This window comes from Triplophysa rosa, linkage group LG16 (assembly GCF_024868665.1).
Source record: "Triplophysa rosa linkage group LG16, Trosa_1v2, whole genome shotgun sequence".
NCBI lineage: Eukaryota > Metazoa > Chordata > Actinopteri > Cypriniformes > Nemacheilidae > Triplophysa > Triplophysa rosa.
The window spans coordinates 22,480,126-22,503,902 of NC_079905.1; the positions used below are offsets into that span (position 1 = coordinate 22,480,126).

The 23,777-nt window shown below is 39.9% G+C and overlaps 2 protein-coding genes across 5 annotated transcripts in view; one reads left to right on the forward strand and one right to left on the reverse strand.

Moving 5' to 3' along the window:
* atf6b (activating transcription factor 6 beta) overlaps positions 1-23,777 on the forward strand; it is a 30,472-nt gene that overhangs the window by 702 nt on the left and 5,993 nt on the right. For 2 of the 4 annotated variants that reach the window (XM_057354798.1, XM_057354799.1), the window contains exons 2-7: positions 1,812-1,891; positions 3,293-3,371; positions 17,814-17,873; positions 18,135-18,217; positions 18,439-18,565; positions 23,393-23,551. In XM_057354798.1, the coding sequence (XP_057210781.1) occupies positions 1,812-1,891; positions 3,293-3,371; positions 17,814-17,873; positions 18,135-18,217; positions 18,439-18,565; positions 23,393-23,551 (588 nt within the window). The remainder of the gene's footprint in view (positions 1-1,811; positions 1,892-3,292; positions 3,372-17,813; positions 17,874-18,134; positions 18,218-18,438; positions 18,566-23,392; positions 23,552-23,777) is intronic. The other 2 variants (XM_057354800.1, XM_057354801.1) reach the window with 1 other exon arrangement.
* LOC130566962 (cyclic AMP-dependent transcription factor ATF-6 beta-like) lies at positions 6,101-12,955 on the reverse strand. The gene is made up of 3 exons (XM_057354802.1): positions 12,662-12,955; positions 8,366-8,445; positions 6,101-6,966 (listed from the first exon to the last, which is right to left on the reverse strand). Exons 1-3 carry the CDS (start codon positions 12,738-12,740, stop codon positions 6,865-6,867), a joined length of 261 nt encoding a protein of 86 aa, XP_057210785.1. The 5' UTR covers positions 12,741-12,955; the 3' UTR covers positions 6,101-6,864.

Sequence of the window (23,777 nt, forward strand, 5' to 3'; positions counted from 1 at the left end):
GCAGTGTAGTTTGAGGTGTAAATATTAAAAATATAATTCCTGCTGAAAACACAACAAACAATAGAAAAAACAACCGATTTATTGGCTGATTGGAACATTTAATGCTGTCTGTGGGTTTCTATTGGTAATGTGTTGGGTTCTGTTGGTGGGATGTTATCTGGCAGATGGGAAGCCACAAAATACCATTATCTTACAGGAATAAATTTCAAAACACACCATGTAAAATAAGTTTGGTTTTAATGATAAACATCTGATGATTCACATAGTGGTATATGTGTGTATTTGGTTGGTGATTGCAGCTGCAGCTGTATCCATTGATGAAGCAGGTGGCGCCTATTTAGATGCGCATGTCGCTTTCATGTTAACTTCTGTCCTGAGGGGAGCAGGGTCTGTCAGACTCCATTGACCTCGGGACTAGGGCTGGCACAATTATTAAAGGGTTCATATGGCGCGAATACGTGTTTTTCTGTGTGTTATAAGTTGCTCATGCATGTATTAGACACGTCAAATTGCAGAAATGAAAGTGTGGGAACAAAAGATGCATTCTATGTAAAAGCAAATGCTCACCCAGACCTGCCTGAAACGCCTCGTGTAGCCACACCCCCACAAATCTACTTCAGTTGGTGGTCTGATTTGACTAAGACCGCACAAATGTATACGCAAGTAAGGTGGGTGTACCTGTCAGTACAATTGAAGAGGAACCTGATGTTTCCAATATGGTAAGAGCGTCACATTTCCATCACACGCTTGCAGTATTCCACCAATCACTACACACTGGTTAACTGGCCAATCATAGCACACCTCGCTTTTCAGAGCTTTGTCAAAAATCAGCGCGTTTCAGAGAGGCGGGGCAAAGAGGAGATACAAACATGCACGGTATGTGGAAAATACAACGTTTTTCAACCTTAAATGGTGTATACACAATGCATTACATCTCAAACAAACCATAATATTCGTTTTAGCCGTGTCATATGACCCCTTTAATATAATCTTCTCATCAAAATTATTTGACATAATCACAATTATTTCAGATAACCGCAATTATTGTGAATTCTTAAAAAAACAAGGTTGTTCTGCAGAATTCTGCATGCACCATTCTTGATCTGCACTCACTGTTACATTCAGTGACATTTCTCTATCATTTAAGTGTCATCAGTTTGTATGTTTTTGTGGTGATGAGTTTTATTAAAGTGATCGATTTGCTGCATCTAGACAGCAAGACGACACCATCCTCATATATCAGAGGTTTTATATGATCTCTCTATAGTGAATGTTATTAGTTATTTAAAGAATTTCCACTTTTCCAAAGGATATATTTGTTTCATTGAATAAATTAATTGTTATTAATCATTTTAATTGTCAAAGCCATAAAATAGACAATTAATCGACAAATTGCAATGATTTAATAGGCAATTATTCGTCAGGCAAATTTTATAATTGTGACAGCCCTACTCGGGACTTGGGGGTGGGCTACAATACAAAAAACTGATTGAATTTTGCTGCCCATCAGAAAAAACGATACCTGATCTTTGGCCTGGGGGTAGCACACTTTTGTGTTTTGTAACTGCTTTTCACCATTCTACTCCCCCTATTTTTCCTGTAAAACGATCCCCGTCTCTCAGTGTCTGTAAATATTCACCTGTCCTTGGACAGCTGATGCGACATGAAAGCCGCAGCACCTGCACCTGAAGCTCCAGTCGTTACTGTATCTTGTTCTCCATTTTCTCTCTCTTTCCCTGCACTTTTCTTATGAAATGGTTATGGTATTGTTTATAAATGACATTAAATGTTGGTAATATTTTCTGTTTCAGATGCATGCTTGTATCAGTATGAGGATATGGAGGAGGGTGAAGAGTCTCGTTTCATCAGAGAACTGAAATATGACACATCGGTATGTTCATATTACACACACACTCGACTTCACAAAAACAAAAAAGGCATTTAGAAATGAAAACGATTTTAGAAAAGATCCACATTACAGTATCAAAAAAGTTTAGGGCGTATGTGCTTGAAATGACATTTCCAACAGGCCCTTTTCACAATGACGTCACTTAACTTCCGCCTTTTCGCAAAGCAGTGTATCATAACATCCGTCTTGCAACAAACAAGAAGAAGAAGAAGAAGAAGAAGAACTTCCGTTTTGCAGTCGTGCAGGAATTTAACAACAGTGAGAAAAAAATGGACAGAACACGTATTCAAGTACTTATCCTAGCACCTTCGCTAACACAAAAAGAAAATAAAACACTTACCTTCATAATCAAACAGGTAGTGTTCAACGAAGAATTTGTGTCCTTTCTCTAGCTTTGATCTTGTCGTTAGCGAAAATTTGTCTGCAAGACGTTGTACATCATCTAGCCGTATTTGTGGCAGATGTGCAAGGGACTTGGTAAAGTCCATTCTGAGGCGCTAGCGGAAGTAACTTCTTCTTTTTGAGTTTTACTGGCGGTTGGCAAACCAGCTTATAGGTGCATTACCGCCACCTTATGAACTGGAGTGCTAGCGGAAGTAACGATACACTGCTTCGCGGCAGAACGGAAGATGCGTGACGTCATGTGAAAAGGACGTATTGGGGTAATACATGCGTTTCTTTATTAACAACTAAAATACAGTGTTTTAAAGTGAAAGAGGCCGTTTATTTTTATGCGTTTTGGCTGTTCATTTACAAAACAGTGGTGTTTTGGGGGGCTGAAAATGCTAACTTTTGAAAACGGGTCTCATAGTGCGCGGTTTTAAAATGACGGCATTATCGTTTCCGTGTAAACTATGTAGGCGGCGTTTTCCAAAAACGATGTCAGTTTGTAGGTATGCGCAAGTATTCCCCAAGTAATAATGGCGGCCTCCATGCTGCATGATTGTGCCGCGTGACATACTTATTATCATTTCTCCAGCAACAAGTAGATTTACTGCACCACTACAACCAGCGGAGACAGTATTTATATGCACACTACTATAAACACACATAAACACCGACAAAGTATGTGCGCAGGCACGTAGTGTTTCTTTACAGTGCAACAGCGCCATCCACTGGCCTGGCATTCATTTTTATTAGTTTTCCCAGAGCCATGTAAATGCAGATCGTTTTGATAACGCTGTCTTGTGTACGTGAAACTTTTCAAAAACGCAAAGGAAAAACTTTACCGTTCTTTATCGTGTAGACGTACTCTTAAGTTTATTGTCTTTTTTTATGAATGTTGTGTGCTTGTCTCTTAGGCCCTGTTTGCACAAGATATAAGATCACATAAATCTTTCAGTTCCATTTTGTACTGAGCATGTTTTTCCATGTTTTTCTCAGTTGGACAGTGATCTTGTTCTTACTCTGGACCCTGATAACCCCACCTCACCCTGGAAAAACCTGGACAACAACCTCACAGGTATGAACTTGAAATTATGTTGATCAGGCTCTTTTACATCAAACCTGACTAGTTTGCGGCTGCATGTGAGCAATAAGTGGTGCTTTTAAAGATGCACGAAACGCAGCTCCAGACACATGATGATGGCACATTTCAACTCGACTGTTTTGATTGAAAGTAATCCTCTTTCAAAATCCTCCTGTGTGTTAATGAGTTCAGTCAGTCATGAGCTGGATGTTTTTAAGATGTGGATTGTGAAGAGGATATATTGGCTGTTCATTCCATCGGACTCTGACCTGCAAACATTCTTGTTTGATGATGAAAAATTGCTTGTTTAATGAGTAACAGCTGCCTGATACTTCTAGTGATGGGCCAGTAGTCGATGATGGGCAGCTATCCATCAATTGCATTACTCGCCCATCGTTGTTTTCCCTTTCTATATAAATAAAATACTAGAGATGCACCGATTGCAATTTTCTTTGCAGATTCCAATTTTTGATTTTATTACAAGTGAAACCTGCCGATTCCGATTTTTGCCTACTCGCGGTCCGGTGGACACACATGCGAGTATAAACGAGCCGTGAAAGACAGGCTGTGCGCGCGCACGTTTACATGTTTACTTGCGGCTTTGAGTTAGGGTTGTCACGGTACCATAAACATGTTTTACGATACTATACCAGCTGAAGTATCTCGATACCAAGTAGTATCACGATGCTGTGCGATATAATTCAAATTTATACAAAAAACACAGATTTAGATTAAACATTTTGTATTTACTATAGTAAACTGTATTATACTTTGCACTAGAATATGTTGTTGTATTAACTGTAGTAATTGTATAAATTGTAGCAAATACATTTACATTTAGTCGTAAATACTATAAATACTGTAGTATACTTAAATATTTACTATGATAAGACTCAAAAACACTAGTATCTATGAGTTTTAGTAGTTTACTGTAGTAAATACTAACGTACACTAGATCATTTTTCACGTAGGAACTAATTCAAATGTTGGACAAATTTCATTGATACAGCAGTCTTTATAAAGGGAAATATTAGGCTTACTTTAAATGCAGAACTAAAACGGCCAGTAGGTGGCGTCAATTTTCCACTGAGTTAGTGAATCATTTAACCAACTCGTTCAAATCGCCAATTTGAATCATTAACTCGTCCGAGACATTCAAAACACACATTCATTTTGGAGATAAACACCGCAAAAAGGCAGATGTAAGTGTTCAAATAAATATTAATGCGCATATGCAACATTACCTACGGTACTACCGTTTCAAAAATACAGTGGCATCGCGGGTATTTTGAAGCTTTAGCATCGCGATGCTACCGTAGCACCGGTACACCGTGCAACCCTACTTTGAGTGTACTGACGGCTGTGACGTTCTTGCCCGCATCACGGGAAACCGAAGATCGGCTTGGAACGAGACGTTAGACTGACCGGTCGGGCCGATCATACAAAAAACCGGCCGATTCCGATCTCTGGCCGGTCAATCGGTGCACCTCTATAAAATACGCTTTGGACAACGGATGCAACAGTTTATGAAGCGCGTGAGCTTGTTGCAGTCGCGGCACAGAGGGCAGCAGGAGTCATGTGATGACTGAGGCGTCACTGATTGACGGGTTATAAAGGCTGACGAGATCTTCTGTTTAAAGTTGAATTTCTCTGTTTGATACAAGTGAATTTGTACCCGTTTTATTGTTGTATCATATTTAAATATAATGTTAAACCACAAATTAGGCATTCGTTTTAAAGTAAGGGGAAAATGTGAAGATTCAAAGGGAATGCTATGTCGCCATAATTCAGTCAATGCTGAACGTCATTGATACATGGGTAGATGACAAATAAACCTCACGTGTGTCCTATGGTGCTAAATGGTAAAACGTGAAAGTAAAAAGATAAATGTACGAGGCTGCACAACAGAAAAAGTGTGCATTTATTTACCTGCGGTTGGTGTGTGCAGGTCTTTCTATGCGATGCGTCTTTGGCGGGAGAAGCAGGAAAATGAAGCGTAAAGGGTTCAAATGAAGCGCGTTTGGCGCTAAATAAAGATATTAGAAGATAGCGGCAAAATATAATCAACGTAAATGTCCCCGAGTGCGCGAGATGCTGAGCACAGCTCAGTTATGTAGACACGCGCATCATGTACTGTACAGACAAAAATGTGCACTGTAGTTCATCTCTCGTTGCTCCGTCTACATGGGGTATGTATGCTAACAGTGATGCTATTAGCTTCATGCTAAACTCTGACACATGCTAAACTCATGTTGAAGTCAAATCATGTTGAAGTCGTTCACTCTGTGTAAAACAAACGTAAATTCCATTCAACCTGATTCCTTGTCTTACGTTAAAACTGTGGTCATTTCACCTAGGTAAAATGACATTCAACACGACTTCTACTTGTTTTTAAAAATCCAAAATATAAAAAAATGAATAAATCAACCAATATATGCGATATATATCTGATTGAGTTCTTTACTAACACAAAAAACTGCAAATACATATACATCTTTAGAGTAGAATTCACTCATAAGATTTTTAACTTTTTATTGAAGTTGCAGCAAAAATCAACCCACTTCTTTTAATACTACAGACACAAGATAAAGACAATTTATTTTACGTTTCAGAAAAAATGAAATAAAACAATGTTAGTTTCATAAATGGAAACAGACGAGAATAAAGTTGAAGTATTTTATTGTTATCTTAAACTTTTGTGAGATGAGTACAAAAATGAAAAAGGTAAATTAAGTGACATGTTTGGTTATATTTTATTATTTGTACTTCTTTTCAGTCACAGAGTTCTTCAATTTAAGAGTTCTTTGGGAAAGAGAAGATTCTGTAATTTAATGCAGCTTGGAGAACTGCATTTAGGGAAATTTGGGGAAATTGTCATTTTCAATCATTTATTCAATGAAAATAAAAAAAATTTGTATTGAAGAAAAGTTAATATGGTTTTACTGTATATACAGTATACTGTCAATTATAGTTTGTGGACAGAAAATCAGAATGGCAAAAATCGGAATCGGCAGGTTTCACTTGTAATAAAATCAAAAATTGGAATCTGCAAAGAAAATTGCAATCGGTGCATCTCTAGTATTTTATTTATATAGAAAGGGAAAACAACGATGGGCGAGTAATGCAATTGATGGATAGCTGCCCATCATCGACTACTGGCCCATCACTAGAAGTATCAGGCAGCTGTTACTCATTAAACAAGCAATTTTTCATCATCAAACAAGAATGTTTGCAGGTCAGAGTCCGATGGAATGAACAGCCAATATATCCTCTTCACAATCCACATCTTAAAAACATCCAGCTCATGACTGACTGAACTCATTAACACACAGGAGGATTTTGAAAGAGGATTACTTTCAATCAAAACAGTCGAGTTGAAATGTGCCATCATCATGTGTCTGGAGCTGCGTTTCGTGCATCTTTAAAAGCACCACTTATTGCTCACATGCAGCCGCAAACTAGTCAGGTTTGATGTAAAAGAGCCTGATCAACATAATTTCAAGTTCATACCTGTGAGGTTGTTGTCCAGGTTTTTCCAGGGTGAGGTGGGGTTATCAGGGTCCAGAGTAAGAACAAGATCACTGTCCAACTGAGAAAAACATGGAAAAACATGCTCAGTACAAAATGGAACTGAAAGATTTATGTGATCTTATATCTTGTGCAAACAGGGCCTAAGAGACAAGCACACAACATTCATAAAAAAAGACAATAAACTTAAGAGTACGTCTACACGATAAAGAACGGTAAAGTTTTTCCTTTGCGTTTTTGAAAAGTTTCACGTACACAAGACAGCGTTATCAAAACGATCTGCATTTACATGGCTCTGGGAAAACTAATAAAAATGAATGCCAGGCCAGTGGATGGCGCTGTTGCACTGTAAAGAAACACTACGTGCCTGCGCACATACTTTGTCGGTGTTTATGTGTGTTTATAGTAGTGTGCATATAAATACTGTCTCCGCTGGTTGTAGTGGTGCAGTAAATCTACTTGTTGCTGGAGAAATGATAATAAGTATGTCACGCGGCACAATCATGCAGCATGGAGGCCGCCATTATTACTTGGGGAATACTTGCGCATACCTACAAACTGACATCGTTTTTGGAAAACGCCGCCTACATAGTTTACACGGAAACGATAATGCCGTCATTTTAAAACCGCGCACTATGAGACCCGTTTTCAAAAGTTAGCATTTTCAGCCCCCCAAAACACCACTGTTTTGTAAATGAACAGCCAAAACGCATACAAATAAACGGCCTCTTTCACTTTAAAACGCTGTATTTTAGTTGTTAATAAAGAAACGCATGTATTACCCCAATACGTCCTTTTCACATGACGTCACGCATCTTCCGTTCTGCCGCGAAGCAGTGTATCGTTACTTCCGCTAGCACTCCAGTTCATAAGGTGGCGGTAATGCACCTATAAGCTGGTTTGCCAACCGCCAGTAAAACTCAAAAAGAAGAAGTTACTTCCGCTAGCACCTCAGAATGGACTTTACCAAGTCCCTTGCACATCTGCCACAAATACGATAGATGATGTCAACGTCTTGCAGACAAATTTTCGCTAACGACAAGATCAAAGCTAGAAAAAGGATACAAATTCTTCGTTGAACACTACCTGTTTGATTATGAAGGTAAGTGTTTTATTTTCTTTTTGTGTTAGCGAAGGTGCTAGGATAAGTACTTGAATACGTGTTCTGTCCATTTTTTTCTCACTGTTGTTAAATTCCTGCACGACTGCAAAACGGAAGTTCTTCTTCTTCTTCTTCTTCTTCTTGTTTGTTGCAAGACGGATGTTATGATACACTGCTTTGCGAAAAGGCGGAAGTTAAGTGACATCATTGTGAAAAGGGCCTATTGGAAATGTCATTTCAAGCACATACGCCCTAAACTTTTTTGATACTGTAATGTGGATCTTTTCTAAAATCGTTTTCATTTCTAAATGCCTTTTTTGTTTTTGTGAAGTCGAGTGTGTGTGTAATATGAACATACCGATGTGTCATATTTCAGTTCTCTGATGAAACGAGACTCTTCACCCTCCTCCATATCCTCATACTGATACAAGCATGCATCTGAAACAGAAAATATTACCAACATTTAATGTCATTTATAAACAATACCATAACCATTTCATAAGAAAAGTGCAGGGAAAGAGAGAGAAAATGGAGAACAAGATACAGTAACGACTGGAGCTTCAGGTGCAGGTGCTGCGGCTTTCATGTCGCATCAGCTGTCCAAGGACAGGTGAATATTTACAGACACTGAGAGACGGGGATCGTTTTACAGGAAAAATAGGGGGAGTAGAATGGTGAAAAGCAGTTACAAAACACAAAAGTGTGCTACCCCCAGGCCAAAGATCAGGTATCGTTTTTTCTGATGGGCAGCAAAATTCAATCAGTTTTTTGTATTGTAGCCCACCCCCAAGTCCCGAGTAGGGCTGTCACAATTATAAAATTTGCCTGACGAATAATTGCCTATTAAATCATTGCAATTTGTCGATTAATTGTCTATTTTATGGCTTTGACAATTAAAATGATTAATAACAATTAATTTATTCAATGAAACAAATATATCCTTTGGAAAAGTGGAAATTCTTTAAATAACTAATAACATTCACTATAGAGAGATCATATAAAACCTCTGATATATGAGGATGGTGTCGTCTTGCTGTCTAGATGCAGCAAATCGATCACTTTAATAAAACTCATCACCACAAAAACATACAAACTGATGACACTTAAATGATAGAGAAATGTCACTGAATGTAACAGTGAGTGCAGATCAAGAATGGTGCATGCAGAATTCTGCAGAACAACCTTGTTTTTTTAAGAATTCACAATAATTGCGGTTATCTGAAATAATTGTGATTATGTCAAATAATTTTGATGAGAAGATTATATTAAAGGGGTCATATGACACGGCTAAAACGAATATTATGGTTTGTTTGAGATGTAATGCAATGTGTATATACCATTTAAGGTTCAAAAACGCTGTATTTTCCACATACCGAGCATGTTTGTATCTCCTATGTGCCCAGCCTCTCATCGCTCTGAAAAGCTAGGCTGAAACGATTCCTCGAGTAACTCGAGTTATTCGAATACAAAAAATCATCGAGGCAATTTTTGTTGCCTCGAAGCCTCGTTTAATCCATTTAACTACAGTACACACGGAGCACTGCGTTTCCCCACGGACCGTTATTACTGACGCACAGCCCGCTAAAATCTATTCATGTTACAGGGCTCTCAAGTCTCATGCATTCACCGCGAGACACACGCATTTTAGTCTGTTCACACGCTCACACGTATTTCTCATGCTGATAAATAACTGATAGCTTATAGGGCTGTGACGGTTGCCGTAACAACCGCACCACAGCGATGGTAAAGTGCCATGACGGTGGAGAACTGCCACCGGCGGTAGTGCACGTCACTCTGACAAATATAGGTATAATAAATATGAGAGTTGCGATAACGATTGCTAGTTGTAGCCTTTCAGTTGTGGATGGTTTTATTTAAAAGATTTTAAATTAACAGAAATTATTGGCATACGTTTCCGTTGGTGCGTAAGAGCGCAGGCCTGCAGCGAAACCTAGGTTATTCTGCGGCTTTTGCAATGGATCTTGTTGTGAAATGAACAGATACGTAAAATCAAAACTGGCTATGACCCGCTTGCTTAGTGTCGGAGCGCGCGCAGGTTTTGCCGCGGTTGCGGAGAGACATCTCTTCATTTGCGCTCCTGTGCACATCTTCTGAACGCGCATTTAGTGCAGCTGTACACATTTTAATCTGGACAATGTCAACAAGTAAGTTTCACATCAACGACGAGTCGGAAAAAGTAAAGTTTTTATGGCAATCTGAATAGGAAAGCCAATGTAGGTTTAAACAGTTTGTTTCAAATGGAATTGTTAAGGACTGTAAGGGTTAATACGCCACTGACTGAAGTTACTGCAACAAGAGCTTTTTTATTTAGTATTTAGCTTTCTTATATCATTTAAGTTTTCATTATTTACTGATGTTTATTTAAATGTTTTATATGCTGTAGTGTGCCGTTTCACTGATGGATTTGCGCGTTAAACATTGACGGATGTTTCATCCTCATTTATTTCAGATATCATATTTCAATTATTTAACAATTTCAAGTATTTAAATAAGGTCTATATTTCTCTTCCACTCGTCGTGTGGTTGCTACACGCAAATATAATAATATAAATATTATTTATATAAATAATATATATTTCTCAACCACCGCACCATCGCGGTCGATTTGTCTATTACCACCGCGGTGGTAAAAAACTGCCACCGTCACAGCCCTAATAGCTTATTGAAATGGTGAACTGATATTTGACTTGGTTTTAGTCTATTTTACGAGTGAAACTTGTTTTCCGGCTGCATTGAGTCCATCAAACTAGATGCGGACTAGTGGACACCGAATCCTGTTATTTACACATTTCATCTGTCTGGTCTGCGTGTCTGAGTGAATGAACTGCACAGTTTAACGTGCTACACGCGTGATGCTCATGAATTTGTCTGCGTCTGCGCTGAATGAGGACATGAACTTCACCTCCAGAGTTGCGCTGAGAGTTTATTTCACAAACATGTTATTGTTTGAGTGAAGAAACAGACATACTAAAAAATAAGCATCTGCTGACAACCTGCCAAAATAAAAGTCATAGGCTATTGTTTGAAATTATTATTTCCATTTTTATTCATGTTTCTTATTTATATATTTGTATTATATTGCATTTTGAATTTAATATGGCAATGGAATGTACTAAATGGGTTTAGTTTTCACAGATATTAATGTATGCTATTTCAGCAATAAAAACTAATTGTTCTAAAAAGGAAACAAATTAGTTGTTTTACTCATTTTAAGAGACCTGTCTTATTTTCTCTTGTATAATTAGTATTGCTTTTTAATAAAGAAAAAGTACTTATTATCCGAATACCCGATTAATCGATGGAAAATCAGTAGAATACTCGATTAGTAAAAGAATCGATAGCTGCAGCCCTAATCTCCTCTTTGCCCCGCCTCTCTGAAAAGCACAGATTTTTTACAAAGCTCATGGCTCTGAAAAGCGAGGTGCGCTATGATTGGCCAGTTAACCAGTGCGTAGTGATTGGTCGAATACTGCAAGCGTGTGACAGAAATGTAACGCCTCTTACCATATTTGGAACATCAGGTTCCTCTTTTCAATTGTACTGACAGGTACACCCACCTTACTTGCGTATACATTTGTGCGGTCTTAGTCAAATCAGACCACCAACTGATGTAGATTTGTGGGGGTGTGGCTACACGAGGCCTTTCAGGCAGCTCTGGGTGAGCATTTGCTTTTACATAGAATGCATCTTTTGTTCCCACACTTTCATTTCTGCAATTTGACGTGTCTAATACATGCATGGGCAACTTATAACACACAGAAAAACACGTATTCGCGCCATATGAACCCTTTAATAATTGTGCCAGCCCTAGTCCCGAGGTCAATGGAGTCTGACAGACCCTGCTCCCCTCAGGACAGAAGTTAACATGAAAGCGACATGCGCATCTAAATAGGCGCCACCTGCTTCATCAATGGATACAGCTGCAGCTGCAATCACCAACCAAATACACACATATACCACTATGTGAATCATCAGATGTTTATCATTAAAACCAAACTTATTTTACATGGTGTGTTTTGAAATTTATTCCTGTAAGATAATGGTATTTTGTGGCTTCCCATCTGCCAGATAACATCCCACCAACAGAACCCAACACATTACCAATAGAAACCCACAGACAGCATTAAATGTTCCAATCAGCCAATAAATCGGTTGTTTTTTCTATTGTTTGTTGTGTTTTAAGCAGGAATTAAATTTTTAATATTTACACCTCAAACTACACTGCCTGGCCAAAAAACACCTTTATCTTAGATTACAGCGTGCATTAAGATGGTGTTTCAGAAAACGTGTGTACTGTCACAACTTTTGTTAATTAGTCAGGCAATGTGCGTTGAATACGAGTAAACAACTACATCCGGGATCGCTCCAGTCTCTCTCTCTCTCTAGTCCAGAACAGCATCTTCATCCAGAGATGTATATACATTCATGTTAGTTTAACTATGCATCTACGTGTTGTTTAAACCCACAACGTTTTAGTTTCCAGCCCAAATCTGTAACCACAGCTCCAAACATCAACCATGAAGCTAGACACTGATCGACATCACGGAATGTATGTATGTATGGGATCCAGTAAAGTTAGTCACCCAGCACTGACTGGTTAACAGGTTACCAGGTGTTTTAATGCAGTACTCACCCCAGTCCTCGCTGGTTAGCAGATTATCAGCGCAGAAGCGACTGTCCAGGTCCGACAGCAGCAGCTCGGCAGTCATCATCACACTAGCGCAGGTCTCCTCCACACTGAGACACCAGGAAATCAAAATTTACATCCAGCGGATTCGTGTTAAATCCACAGACACGCCTGAAGCCTGAAACCATGGAACTAAGTTAGTTGGGTGTATTTTATTCGTTTTATTGAATGATTTAAGTCGCCATCCTGCACGACCGTTTCGCTAACAAAAAGACAAGGAAGCTAATTTCCTTAACATGACCCGCCTCTTTTTGGAGTGCGCTGCCAATCTGAATGTGGAATATAAAACAGTCCCGCCTCTCGACTACTAGATGAAATGCTATTGGACGCGCGATGGACAAATCATTGGGCTTCAGAACAGGAAAACGGATTTCCGTCCAATCAGCGCAAAGATTTTGCATGACAGCTACGCGAGCCAGTAACCGTCAAGAAGCAGCCACAATTTAGGATTGACATAAATATTGACCAATTAAAGTGTAGATGTCGCGAGCTTTCGTTCTTTCATTCGTTTTACATAATTTGTGATGTGATTCGTTCAGCAGTATAAACTCTGACGCCAACCGCCGATGAAACCAAAAGCAGCAGGAGAAGAAGAAGAAGCAGTTAAGCTCTGAATGTGAATGCTATTAGTAAAATAGAAAAGTGTACATGGAAAGGTCCTACATTTGTAGCTCTTACATAGAGTCAAGCATGAGAAGCAGGGTTGCCAGGTCTTCGAAACAAAACGAGTCCAATGGTGCCCATTAAACTAGCCAAACGGCCCCATCCAAAATATCAAAACTCCTATAGCTAAACAAATTAAACTGTTATTAAGTACACATAATTTCTTATTGTAAATGACCGTGTAGCAGTAATTATAAACACAATTTGTTTTCATAACTAACATCCCATCCTAAGACTGACCGCTGATCGACAAATCTTCCACCTTTAACTCGTGGAAGAGTAGTTCAGTTCTGTAGGAACACTCCAGACTTGGCAACCCTAATGAGAACCGAGAGCGTGCTAAGAGTGATGGATCAAAATTAAACTAACAATAACTTCTTATTTCACATCAGTTGTATACACATGTCAGGTCGATTTAGCTTCAATGGTTTCAGCGTTACTCATCACGGATGTATTTGATAAAATAAATGTACTGATCTCTTGTGTCTTGTGTATCCACAGAACGTGTCTGTGAATCTTCAGCTTAAAGTACACCACCGGTCATGTATTACACCATGCCATTCATTTTTGGGTGGAAGGAACTTATTACTTTGGCGTGTCTCTTTAAATGCAAATGAGTGCTGGCGCCATCTTCTGGTAAACATTGTAAAAGCAATGAGATGCCAGGCCACCTCAATGACAGATTTTACAAAACAATTGCAAAGATTTTCTTAACAGTGTTTTTAAAACATTTTTTATCAGTATATGAGCTTAAACTTTTGAATTGTGATTTTGCAAGTAATGTCAGAAATATCTCTGTCTTCCTCCATTTAAAGGACTGTTGTTACTTTTTCGTTAATCCGCTTCTCCGATCGCGGATAGCTGTAACAGTTTGCTCTGGTCCATTTCTCACAATGATGAGCCGACAAAGTTATTGAGTGGCATGTTGTTTAATCTTGTCAGCAAAAGCTCCACCCATCACTATAACGTTTCACAATCACATGAACTTCACGAAATTATGAAAAATAATAAAACCTCTAAAGCAGCTTACTCCCCATTTTCCCGTCTGCTACCTTGTTCTCACACACGTGAATACAACACCCGCACTACTTCTACCCATCATTCAGTACGGTCAGGACTACAAACCCCATGCTTCTTAAAGGGACAATTCCCATATTCCCACAATCTTGAGTCTTGATAGAAATAGCTGACCCCCAGAGGCGTTGCAAAGATGCCCGAAGATGGGCACGACTTCCCTAAACTTATTGTTCAATAAAAATGAAATAAAACATCACATTAAAATCTTGCACAAGCAGTAGACTTTGAACTTAAGCTCATGCACGCTGTGTCCTGTGGGTGACCTTCTTTATTTCCATGGTTACAGTCAACATTAAAATAGTTTCTTACGTTCTATCTAGCGAGGATATAAACATGGCGGACGGTGTCCAACTCAGTATGGGGATGAGGTCTATGCTGACCTGCAGTCACCAGTCGTGGGCAGGGTTTTTGCAGATTGTGACATCACATTTATGATCAGGAATTTTGCATAATAGGTCACCTTTAAGTGGATAAACATCAGTTGACTGTAACCATGAAAATAAAGAAGGTCACCCACAGGACTATTAGTTGTGTGACAGAACAAAGCTCATTGTTCCTTTTAAATCAGAAAATTACCAAGAGATTTGAGAGAATACAAAAAACCTGATAAACTGATAAATCTAATAGAGGGTATGCATTGACGTCAATTTCCCACGTGAACATGCCGGGACATGCTCCATTGAGTGGTAAAACACTCAGCAAAATGGCTGCTTACAATAGCAGAAACAAAGAAGCCGGGACTAAAACACTCAAATATTTGCTGAAATTACAAGCAGAGGGACTCGACGGTGATCCTTACGACTACCTTACGGCTTACAAAAGAATCCAGTGTTCTTGGACACTCAAATGTCGCGCGGAATTGCGTTTCTCTTATATTGTAACTATTCATTTTGCAGAGTGTTTTACCACTCAAGCGGGCGTGTCCACGTGGTGTTCACATGGGAAAGTGACGACATGTGCATACCCTCTATTGAGTGGCTCAGAGATGATGTATTTTTGTAGGCTAACCTGGAAGTAAGCGCCCCGCTGGTTCCCTCGAACCAAAACCTATGCATTTTTCTCATAGACTTTTGGAAGATCGCAAAAAATAAGATCTGTGACTAACAANCACGCGCGTGCAGTCAGCGGACATGAGAGATGCGCGTCAGTCAGCAGAGACTCGCGGTCCGGTGGACACACATGCGAGTATAAACGAGCCGTGAAAGACAGGCTGTGCGCGCGCACGTTTACATGTTTACTTGCGGCTTTGAGTGTACTGACGGCTGTGACGTTCTTGCCCGCATCACGGGAAACCGAAGATCGGCTTGGGACTGACCGGTCGGGCCGATCATACAAAAAACCGGCCGATTCCGATCTCTGGCCGGTCAATCGGTGCACCTCTATAAAATACGCTTTGGACAACGGATGCAACAGTTTATGAAGCGCGTGAGCTTGTTGCAGTCGCGGCACAGAGGGCAGCAGGAGTCATGTGATGACTGAGGCGTCACTGATTGACGGGTTATAAAGGCTGACGAGATCTTCTGTTTAAAGTTGAATTTCTCTGTTTGATACAAGTGAATTTTTACCCGTTTTATTGTTGTATCATATTTAAATATAATGTTAAACCACAAATTAGGCATTCGTTTTTAAGTAAGGGGAAAATGTGAAGATTCAAAGGGAATGCTATGTCGCCATAATTCAGTCAATGCTGAACGTCATTGATACATGGGTAGATGACAAATAAACCTCACGTGTGTCCTATGGTGCTAAATGGTAAAACGTGAAAGTAAAAAGATAAATGTACGAGGCTGCACAACAGAAAAAGTGTGCATTTATTTACCTGCGGTTGGTGTGTGCAGGTCTTTCTATGCGATGCGTCTTTGGCGGGAGAAGCAGGAAAATGAAGCGTAAAGGGTTCAAATGAAGCGCGTTTGGCGCTAAATTAAGATATTAGAAGATAGCGGCAAAATATAATCAACGTAAATGTCCCCGAGTGCGCGAGATGTGCACAGCTCAGTTATGTAGACGCGCTGCTCAATTTAAACTACAGTAATAGTCTGATGTTTGATGGTTCATTATGTCTCGCGGTCCGGATGGAACGAAGCCAAGCTGGGTGAAAACCTGTCGTCCGGTGGTGACTGAACTGTCAGAGGCAGGCCGTGCGTCTTTTCTGTACTTCGACTCGGAGCAGGAGAGCGAATGTTGCCATTTTCACCACCCTGGGAGCGTTTAAAAACACAAATACTTTGACCTGCTTTTCACGTGGTTGATGCGACATATTTTCCCACACGCGCTCACGGTCCGCTGGTGGAGGTGTGCTAAGGAGAATTGTAAACGCGCGAACATGTAGAGACAGAAATGACATGGCGGCCTGTAAGATAAATAACATAATGCTACTTGGTTTGTTTAATAATTTAAAGAACAAGGAATAGACATGTTCTATAGGAAAGTTAACCTTAAATGACTTCTCTTGTGATCTGGCGCTATATAGAAAATAAAATGAAATTACAGTCAGATCGTTCTATCGCCAGCCTGTGGATCGCCCATACACGAGAGTATCGAGGGGTGGGGCAATTTACACATTTACCTATGACGAGCTGGATTTGTGGACAAAAAAACAGAAGCAAAATGCCCATGTGTGACTACAATTAGCATTTTATCAGACATAACATTGTTACTTCCCACCGCAATATTTGAAACGAGAGAAAGTAAACTATTGCTGTTAGTCAATATCATGAATCTGAATGCGTCATGGACTCCCGCATGAACTGTTATTATTGATCCAGAACACATGTTTGCGTGTAAAAACGCAGGTGCAACGCGCTCTCTTCACTCGCAGGCAGTCACCACGAGAGAGAGAGCAAGCTTCCGTCCCGAGCACTTTTGGAGAAAGCCGCGTGCTGCGCATTTTTAATGCTTTTGAGATGGTCCTGGTCCGCTCCGAGCAGGGTCGCATCAAACTGTACATCCCCATAATTAATCGCAGTCTTTGCGGTTAGATAATCACGTTGTATCACATCGCGATTTAATCACAAATGCAATTAATCGTGCATCCCTAGTATCGTAGGCTATGGCAATCTGTTTTCAAATTCAATGTATTTCTTCATATTTTTATGTAAAAATGTTGTTTTATTTTTCTGTGACGGATCTATGCTTTTTTTGTTTACATAAAAATGGTTGAATTGAGCCTTGAATATGGACAATTCTTTAACAAAATAACAAATGTTCCTAAAAATGGTTAATGTTTTGGGGAAAACATCTGTCAGTGTCGTACCGTGATTCAGTCGTAACCGTAACGGTAATACCGTGCACTGCATTGAATCGTGAGCTGAGCGTATCGTTACATGTGTTGCATGTTATATCTGGTGTTTATTCGTAGGTGAACCATCAGTAATGAGGGATGATATGACAATAACACAGCCTCTCCCAGTAGACCTGTGTAAGTCACAGTCGGTTCGTTTCATCACCTGTCTTACATGTGTCCAGCTAATAACATCTGCCTACAAACAATGAAATGATGTGACGTATAACGTGAGAATTATTGCTCATACAGTTATAAGAACATTATTTAAACGGGATAATATAAAGCAACATGTCTGTCTCTTTACTTTTTTCATGAGAGAGGCGATACTGGTCTAGTAATAGTTTAGTGAAGATTCTTACTGGTGTGTAATGGTTTGTATATGTGTGTACATTGCAGTTTTCCAGGTGAAGACAGAACCTCCATCACCCTCGTCGTCTCTGACCTCTGACAGCTCCATGGCGTCCTTACCTGAACCTCAGGTACACACAGCTGTGCGTGAATAGGCACTGCTTTACTGTCGTCCGGGACACACCGCCATTTCAACTACTCATGCATTGTGGTCACATGCAAATGACGTTCTCTCAATGTAACTGAAGTGATCGTAGCACCAAATGTTTAGGACCCTGTTTATACCTGTATTGCATTAACCCAAAACTGATGTTTAAGCCTGGTGTAAAGGTCTCATTTGTGTTTCTCTCAGATGACGGTGAAAAGCGAGAACCCCCCCACTCCTCCGTACATGTATGGAGACGTTCTGTCACCGCCACTGGCCGGCGTGGAGGTGACGGTCGCAAGCGTCACGCCACAGCATCAGGCTCCGCAGGGCTGTATGTTAACCTTTTTTACACACCGGTCTGTCGGCAGCAGTTTTGCTCTATAGCTATATTGGTTTCAAAATTCACAGCCATGTTAAGTGTGTGTGTGTGAGAAGTATGCTACGCTCTAGTTTGGACACACATACTATCTTAAGTGCTGATCACGTGTGAAGTGAGCAGACAGGACGAGCCACTCTTTCCAGTATAAACCACTTTTACTTTCCTGAGTAACATGATGCAGAAAGACTGAGTGTTGATCTGATCTGCTTCTGTTTCTCTTCCTGTACACATGGATGTGTTTCTCTGTCATGTGTGTCTCCTGCTGTGATCCAGCTGGCTGCATATGTCAATAATGAATCTTTGTCATCATTATATGACTTCATTTCTTCTGGAACACAAAATAAGGTGTTTCGAGAGATGTCTCTGTGGTTTTGTGTTCATACAATGGAAGTCAATGGGGCTCAGTGTTGTTTGGAGACCAACGTTCTTAAAAATATCTCCTTTCGTTTCCTGGAGAAGAAAGAAAGTCATACAGTTTGGAATGATACTCCCTGTTAACAAATACATGCTAAATTGGGATGATGGTGGTGGCCTAGCTCGCATATAGTGAATGTAAATGATGTGTAAAACAAGTCTTGCATACGTTGTTGCGGTTAATTGCATGTCGATGTGACAATTTACATATGAGATTACACAAAGGTTTACACAAAATCATTTATGTTGTGTTTGATTTTTTTACATCATTAGTGTGGTCATTGACTCGCTTGACCTTTTTTTTGACGGTGTTTATACTAGTGTGTTTTCCTTTAAAAACGCATAACTCTTGCTTCGGTCACACCTGGCTTTTACACTACTCCGCAGACCCCGTTTTAGCTTGAAAACTTGAAAACTGAAAAAAAGGTTGCGTTTCTGTGTAAACAGACAAAAATTGAGACTTTAGAATACGCAGACGTGGTTTCCACATTCGCTTACGTTTTCGTACGACAGCGGGTTAATGTATACACCACCTTGTTCCTGATGTGATGCCTGAGGTAAAAAACTCCAAAAAAGCTCCAAATAAATTTGAGTAAATAATGAAAACATCTCACAGAAGTGAGTACACCCCTCATATTTTAGTAAATATTTTATTATACCTTTTCATGTGACAACACTGAAGAAATGACACTTTGCTACAAAGTAAAGTAGTGAGTGTACAGCTTGTATAACAGTGTCAATTTGCTGTCCCCTCAAAATAACTCAACACACAGCCATTAATGTCTAAACCGCTGGCAACAAAAGTGAGTACACCCCTAAGTGAAAATGTCCAAATTGGGCCCAAAGTGTCAATATTTTGTGTGTCACCATCATTTTAGAGCACTGCCTCAACCCTCTTGGGCATGGAGTTCACCAGAGCTTCACAGGTTGCCATTGGAGTCCTCTTCCACTCTCAAAATTCTCCATCATTGACAGATTTTTAATACCAGTGATGGAAAAATCTGAAGGCCGTCCGTCATTTTGATGGATTACAATGAGGGCAGTTTGTAATTCCCCTTTTTGTCGAATTGGTAGCATCCAACCATTTCCTTTCATCAGAACGTGATCGCAGGGACGCACGCGGACGTTTTCCATTCATTACTTATAAATGCCTCGTCCATTCAGGAAAACCCATGCGGGATCAGTGGAGACTCGCGGTGCGGAGCCAGGGGCGTGTATAAACAAGACGACTATGACGCCCACCACCGTCTACTTTGTGTCGCCATAGTTTCAAACAAACTGAAAAACGTTTTTCATTTTTATAACAACACAGCGATCTCTAACCACTGTTTGTGGCGTTGTTTCTGGATCTGATTCTGCAAAGCTTGCATCTGTCATTCAATACGACCCTCTCGTCGCAGGCTCTCATACACACACATGCGCGCACAAACCAGTGGTGCGGTGTTTACAGACTTCTTTCCTTCAGAGAGCGATAGCGACTAGCGTCATTTTGGATAAACCTAACTTTCAGTGAGTGGAAAAAAGTGTCCCTGCTTCTTCTCCTTTCATGACCTAACAGCAGCTTAAAGTTACTTAAGTATATGAATTATTACAAAACAGCGTGTACAAGCACCTGTCATTGTTACTGACTGGACATGAACATTTGTCTGTAATTAGTATTTTATGTCTGACAACAGAAACATTAAATATGTAAACGACTTCGGCTTTATTGGGTATTAAAATACAGTAAGTTCAAAGAATGCATGTACGCTGCGATGACTTCACAAACATGCTAATTGGCACGTAATATCACCTTGCATCACAGTGACGGGTAAAAATAGATTATGACAGATTTTTTAGGAGCCTGTCCATCAAAATGGCGGACAATGAAATAGTCTAGGGCAACCTCTGGTTCCACTCCTCCATGCGCTCCTCCACCTTCCATTTGAGGATGCCCCACAGATGCTCAATAGTGTTTAGGTCTTCTCCTTTAGCCTCAGCTTCTTTAGCAAGGCAGTGTTTGTCTTGGAGGTCTGTTTAGGGTCATTATCATGTTGGAGTACTGCTCTGCGGCCCAGTCTCCGAAGGGAGGGGATCATGCTCTGCTTCAGTATGTCACAGTACATGTTGGCATTCATGGTTCTCTCAATGAACTGTAGCTCCCCAGTGCCGGCAGCACTCATGCAGCCCCAGACCATGACACTCCTTCTTCTTTTTTTTTTTTTTGTTATTTTTTTTTGTTTTTTTTTTTCTTTTCTTGTTTTCTTCTTTTTTTTTTTTTTTCTTTTTTATCTAATTATTTTTTTTTTGTTTTTTTTTTTCTTTTGTTTTTTTTTCTAATTTTTTTTTGGTTTTTTTGTGTATCATCTTTAGAAGAGGCTTCCTTCTGGGACGACAGCCATGCAAACCAATTTGATGCAGTGTGCGACGTTTGGTCTGAGCACTGACAGGCTGACCCCCCACCCCTTCAACCTCTGCAGCAATGCTGGCAGCACTCATCCGTTTATTTCCCAAAGACAACTTCTGGATATGAGGCTGAGCATGTGCACTCAACTTCTTTGGTCGACCATGGCGAGGCCTGTTCTGAGTGGAACCTGTCCTGTTAAACCGCTGTATGGTCTTGGCCACTGTGCTGCAGCTCAGTTTCAGGGTCTTGGCAATCTTCTTATAGCCTATGCCATCTTTTTGTAGAGCAACAATTCTTTTTTTCAGATCCTCAGAGAGTTCTTTCCCATGAGGGGCCATGTTGAACTTCCAGTGACCAGTTAGGGGTGGGCGATATGAGCTCAAATTCATATCACTGTATTTTTCACCGTCCAGTCGATATCGATATTTCGATATGATAAAAACATATGGAATCACATTTTAGTACACCTTAGTTAAATTATAGGAAAAATAGGTATTTTAACCTCATATAACTAAAAAAAGTCAGGGATGGGACATAGACCTTAAAAGACTTTTATTTAAACACATTTAATGAACATATGGGATAAAGAAAATGAAAATATTTTGCTACATGGAGAATAAGGTAAGGTAAAAGGTAACTCAGTTGTTATACACTGTAATACTTTCAATCAAATCTTTTAAAGCTTCAGCTAGTACCAACCAATACTCACATCAACTTTCTTAAAGTTTTTTTTTAATTGTGCAATTGTGTTTTTTATCAAACAGTGCAAAATTTCAACATGAGGTAGAAATTAAATTAAATACTATGTAAAATAAAATAAAATAAAATACTGTATAGTACATAGGGGATAAAGAAGATTACTACAAGGAAAATGTAGTTTATACAAACTTAAATACTGTAAGCTTTTTAACCTAGTCTTCAGGCGTGCGCCGCCTTCGGGACGATCTGTTGTACGCATTTGGGTGCATGTCTCATATTCGCGGACATGCATGGTTTTCAAGTGGTGAAAGAGATTGCTAGTGTTTCCACCTTTGGCTGCAACAACACGGCGGCACAACTTGCAGAGTATGGTTTGTTGGTCGATGTCAGAGATTTTGAACCCAAACCAGTTCCATACGACAGCGGAGCCCCCCCTTTTTTTAACTAATTCCTCGTGCTGTTCAACAACCTCACTTTCTGCGCGTTCGCTCAAATTTTTCACTCAAATCTCACGTTCAATCTCATGAATTCGCAAACTGCAGTTGCTTGTGCACGCTTGATTGTTGCTGTGGCGTGTTTGAGTAACGTTCGGTGGTTTGTGCTCTATTAATTTGGACTGTTAAGGCGCTCTCTGTTTGATTACTAATGCCTGTGTAGCGCCAAGTTGAGTGGACAAAAGATTAAAACGTTCACCCTCGACTCTGTATAAATGCAAACTTAGAGTTCATGAATATGTAACGGTATGCATGATATAGCAAAATTCATATCATGGCACAAAACAATACCGGTAGTCACGTACATACCGGTATATCGCCCAGCCCTATGACCAGTATGAGAGAGTGAGAGCGATAACACCAAATTTAACACACCTGCTCCCCATTCACACCTGAGACCTTGTAACACTAACGTATCACATGACACCGGGGAGGGAAAATGGCTAATTGGGCCCAATTTGGACATTTTCACTTAGGGGTGTACTCCCTTTTGTTGCCAGCGGTTTAGACATTAATGGCTGTGTGTTGAGTTATTTTGAGGGGACAGCAAATTGACACTGTTATACAAGCTGTACACTCACTACTTTACATTGTAGCAAAGTGTCATTTCTTCAGTGTTGTCACATGAAAATATATAATAAAATATTTACAAAAATGTGAGGGGTGTACTCACTTCTGTGAGATACTGTATATCTGGACTATTACACTATCAACCTTTTTCTATCAGGTATGGCAGGATTGTTTTTATGGGAGATTAATTCAATTTTTATTTCATTGTCTTGTCAGTTCATTCCTCATCAGCGACTTTAAAGGCCAGCAGCATTTTGAGCAGCAAACCTCTGATCCAGCCCAAACCTGTATGTGTGACCCAGAGCCCGAGTCCAGCTAAAGCTCTCATCCTACAGAGTGTCCCTGTATCTCCCATTGACCAGAACACAACACCTGGTGAGCAACTGCACCTTCTCAAACTACTGTAAAACCTTCCTAACGGAGGCGCTAAGATGGTCTCCCTTGGATCCATTTTGAGACTCACAAACACCGTTGAAAAAAGATGAGGCACCCAAAAGAAGAAAAGTATTATAAATATTTGAAAATATAAGAAATGTATATGCTTTCGTCGTTCTCTGCAATTTGATTGGATGTACAAAACAGCCGTTGCATTTGGAGATGA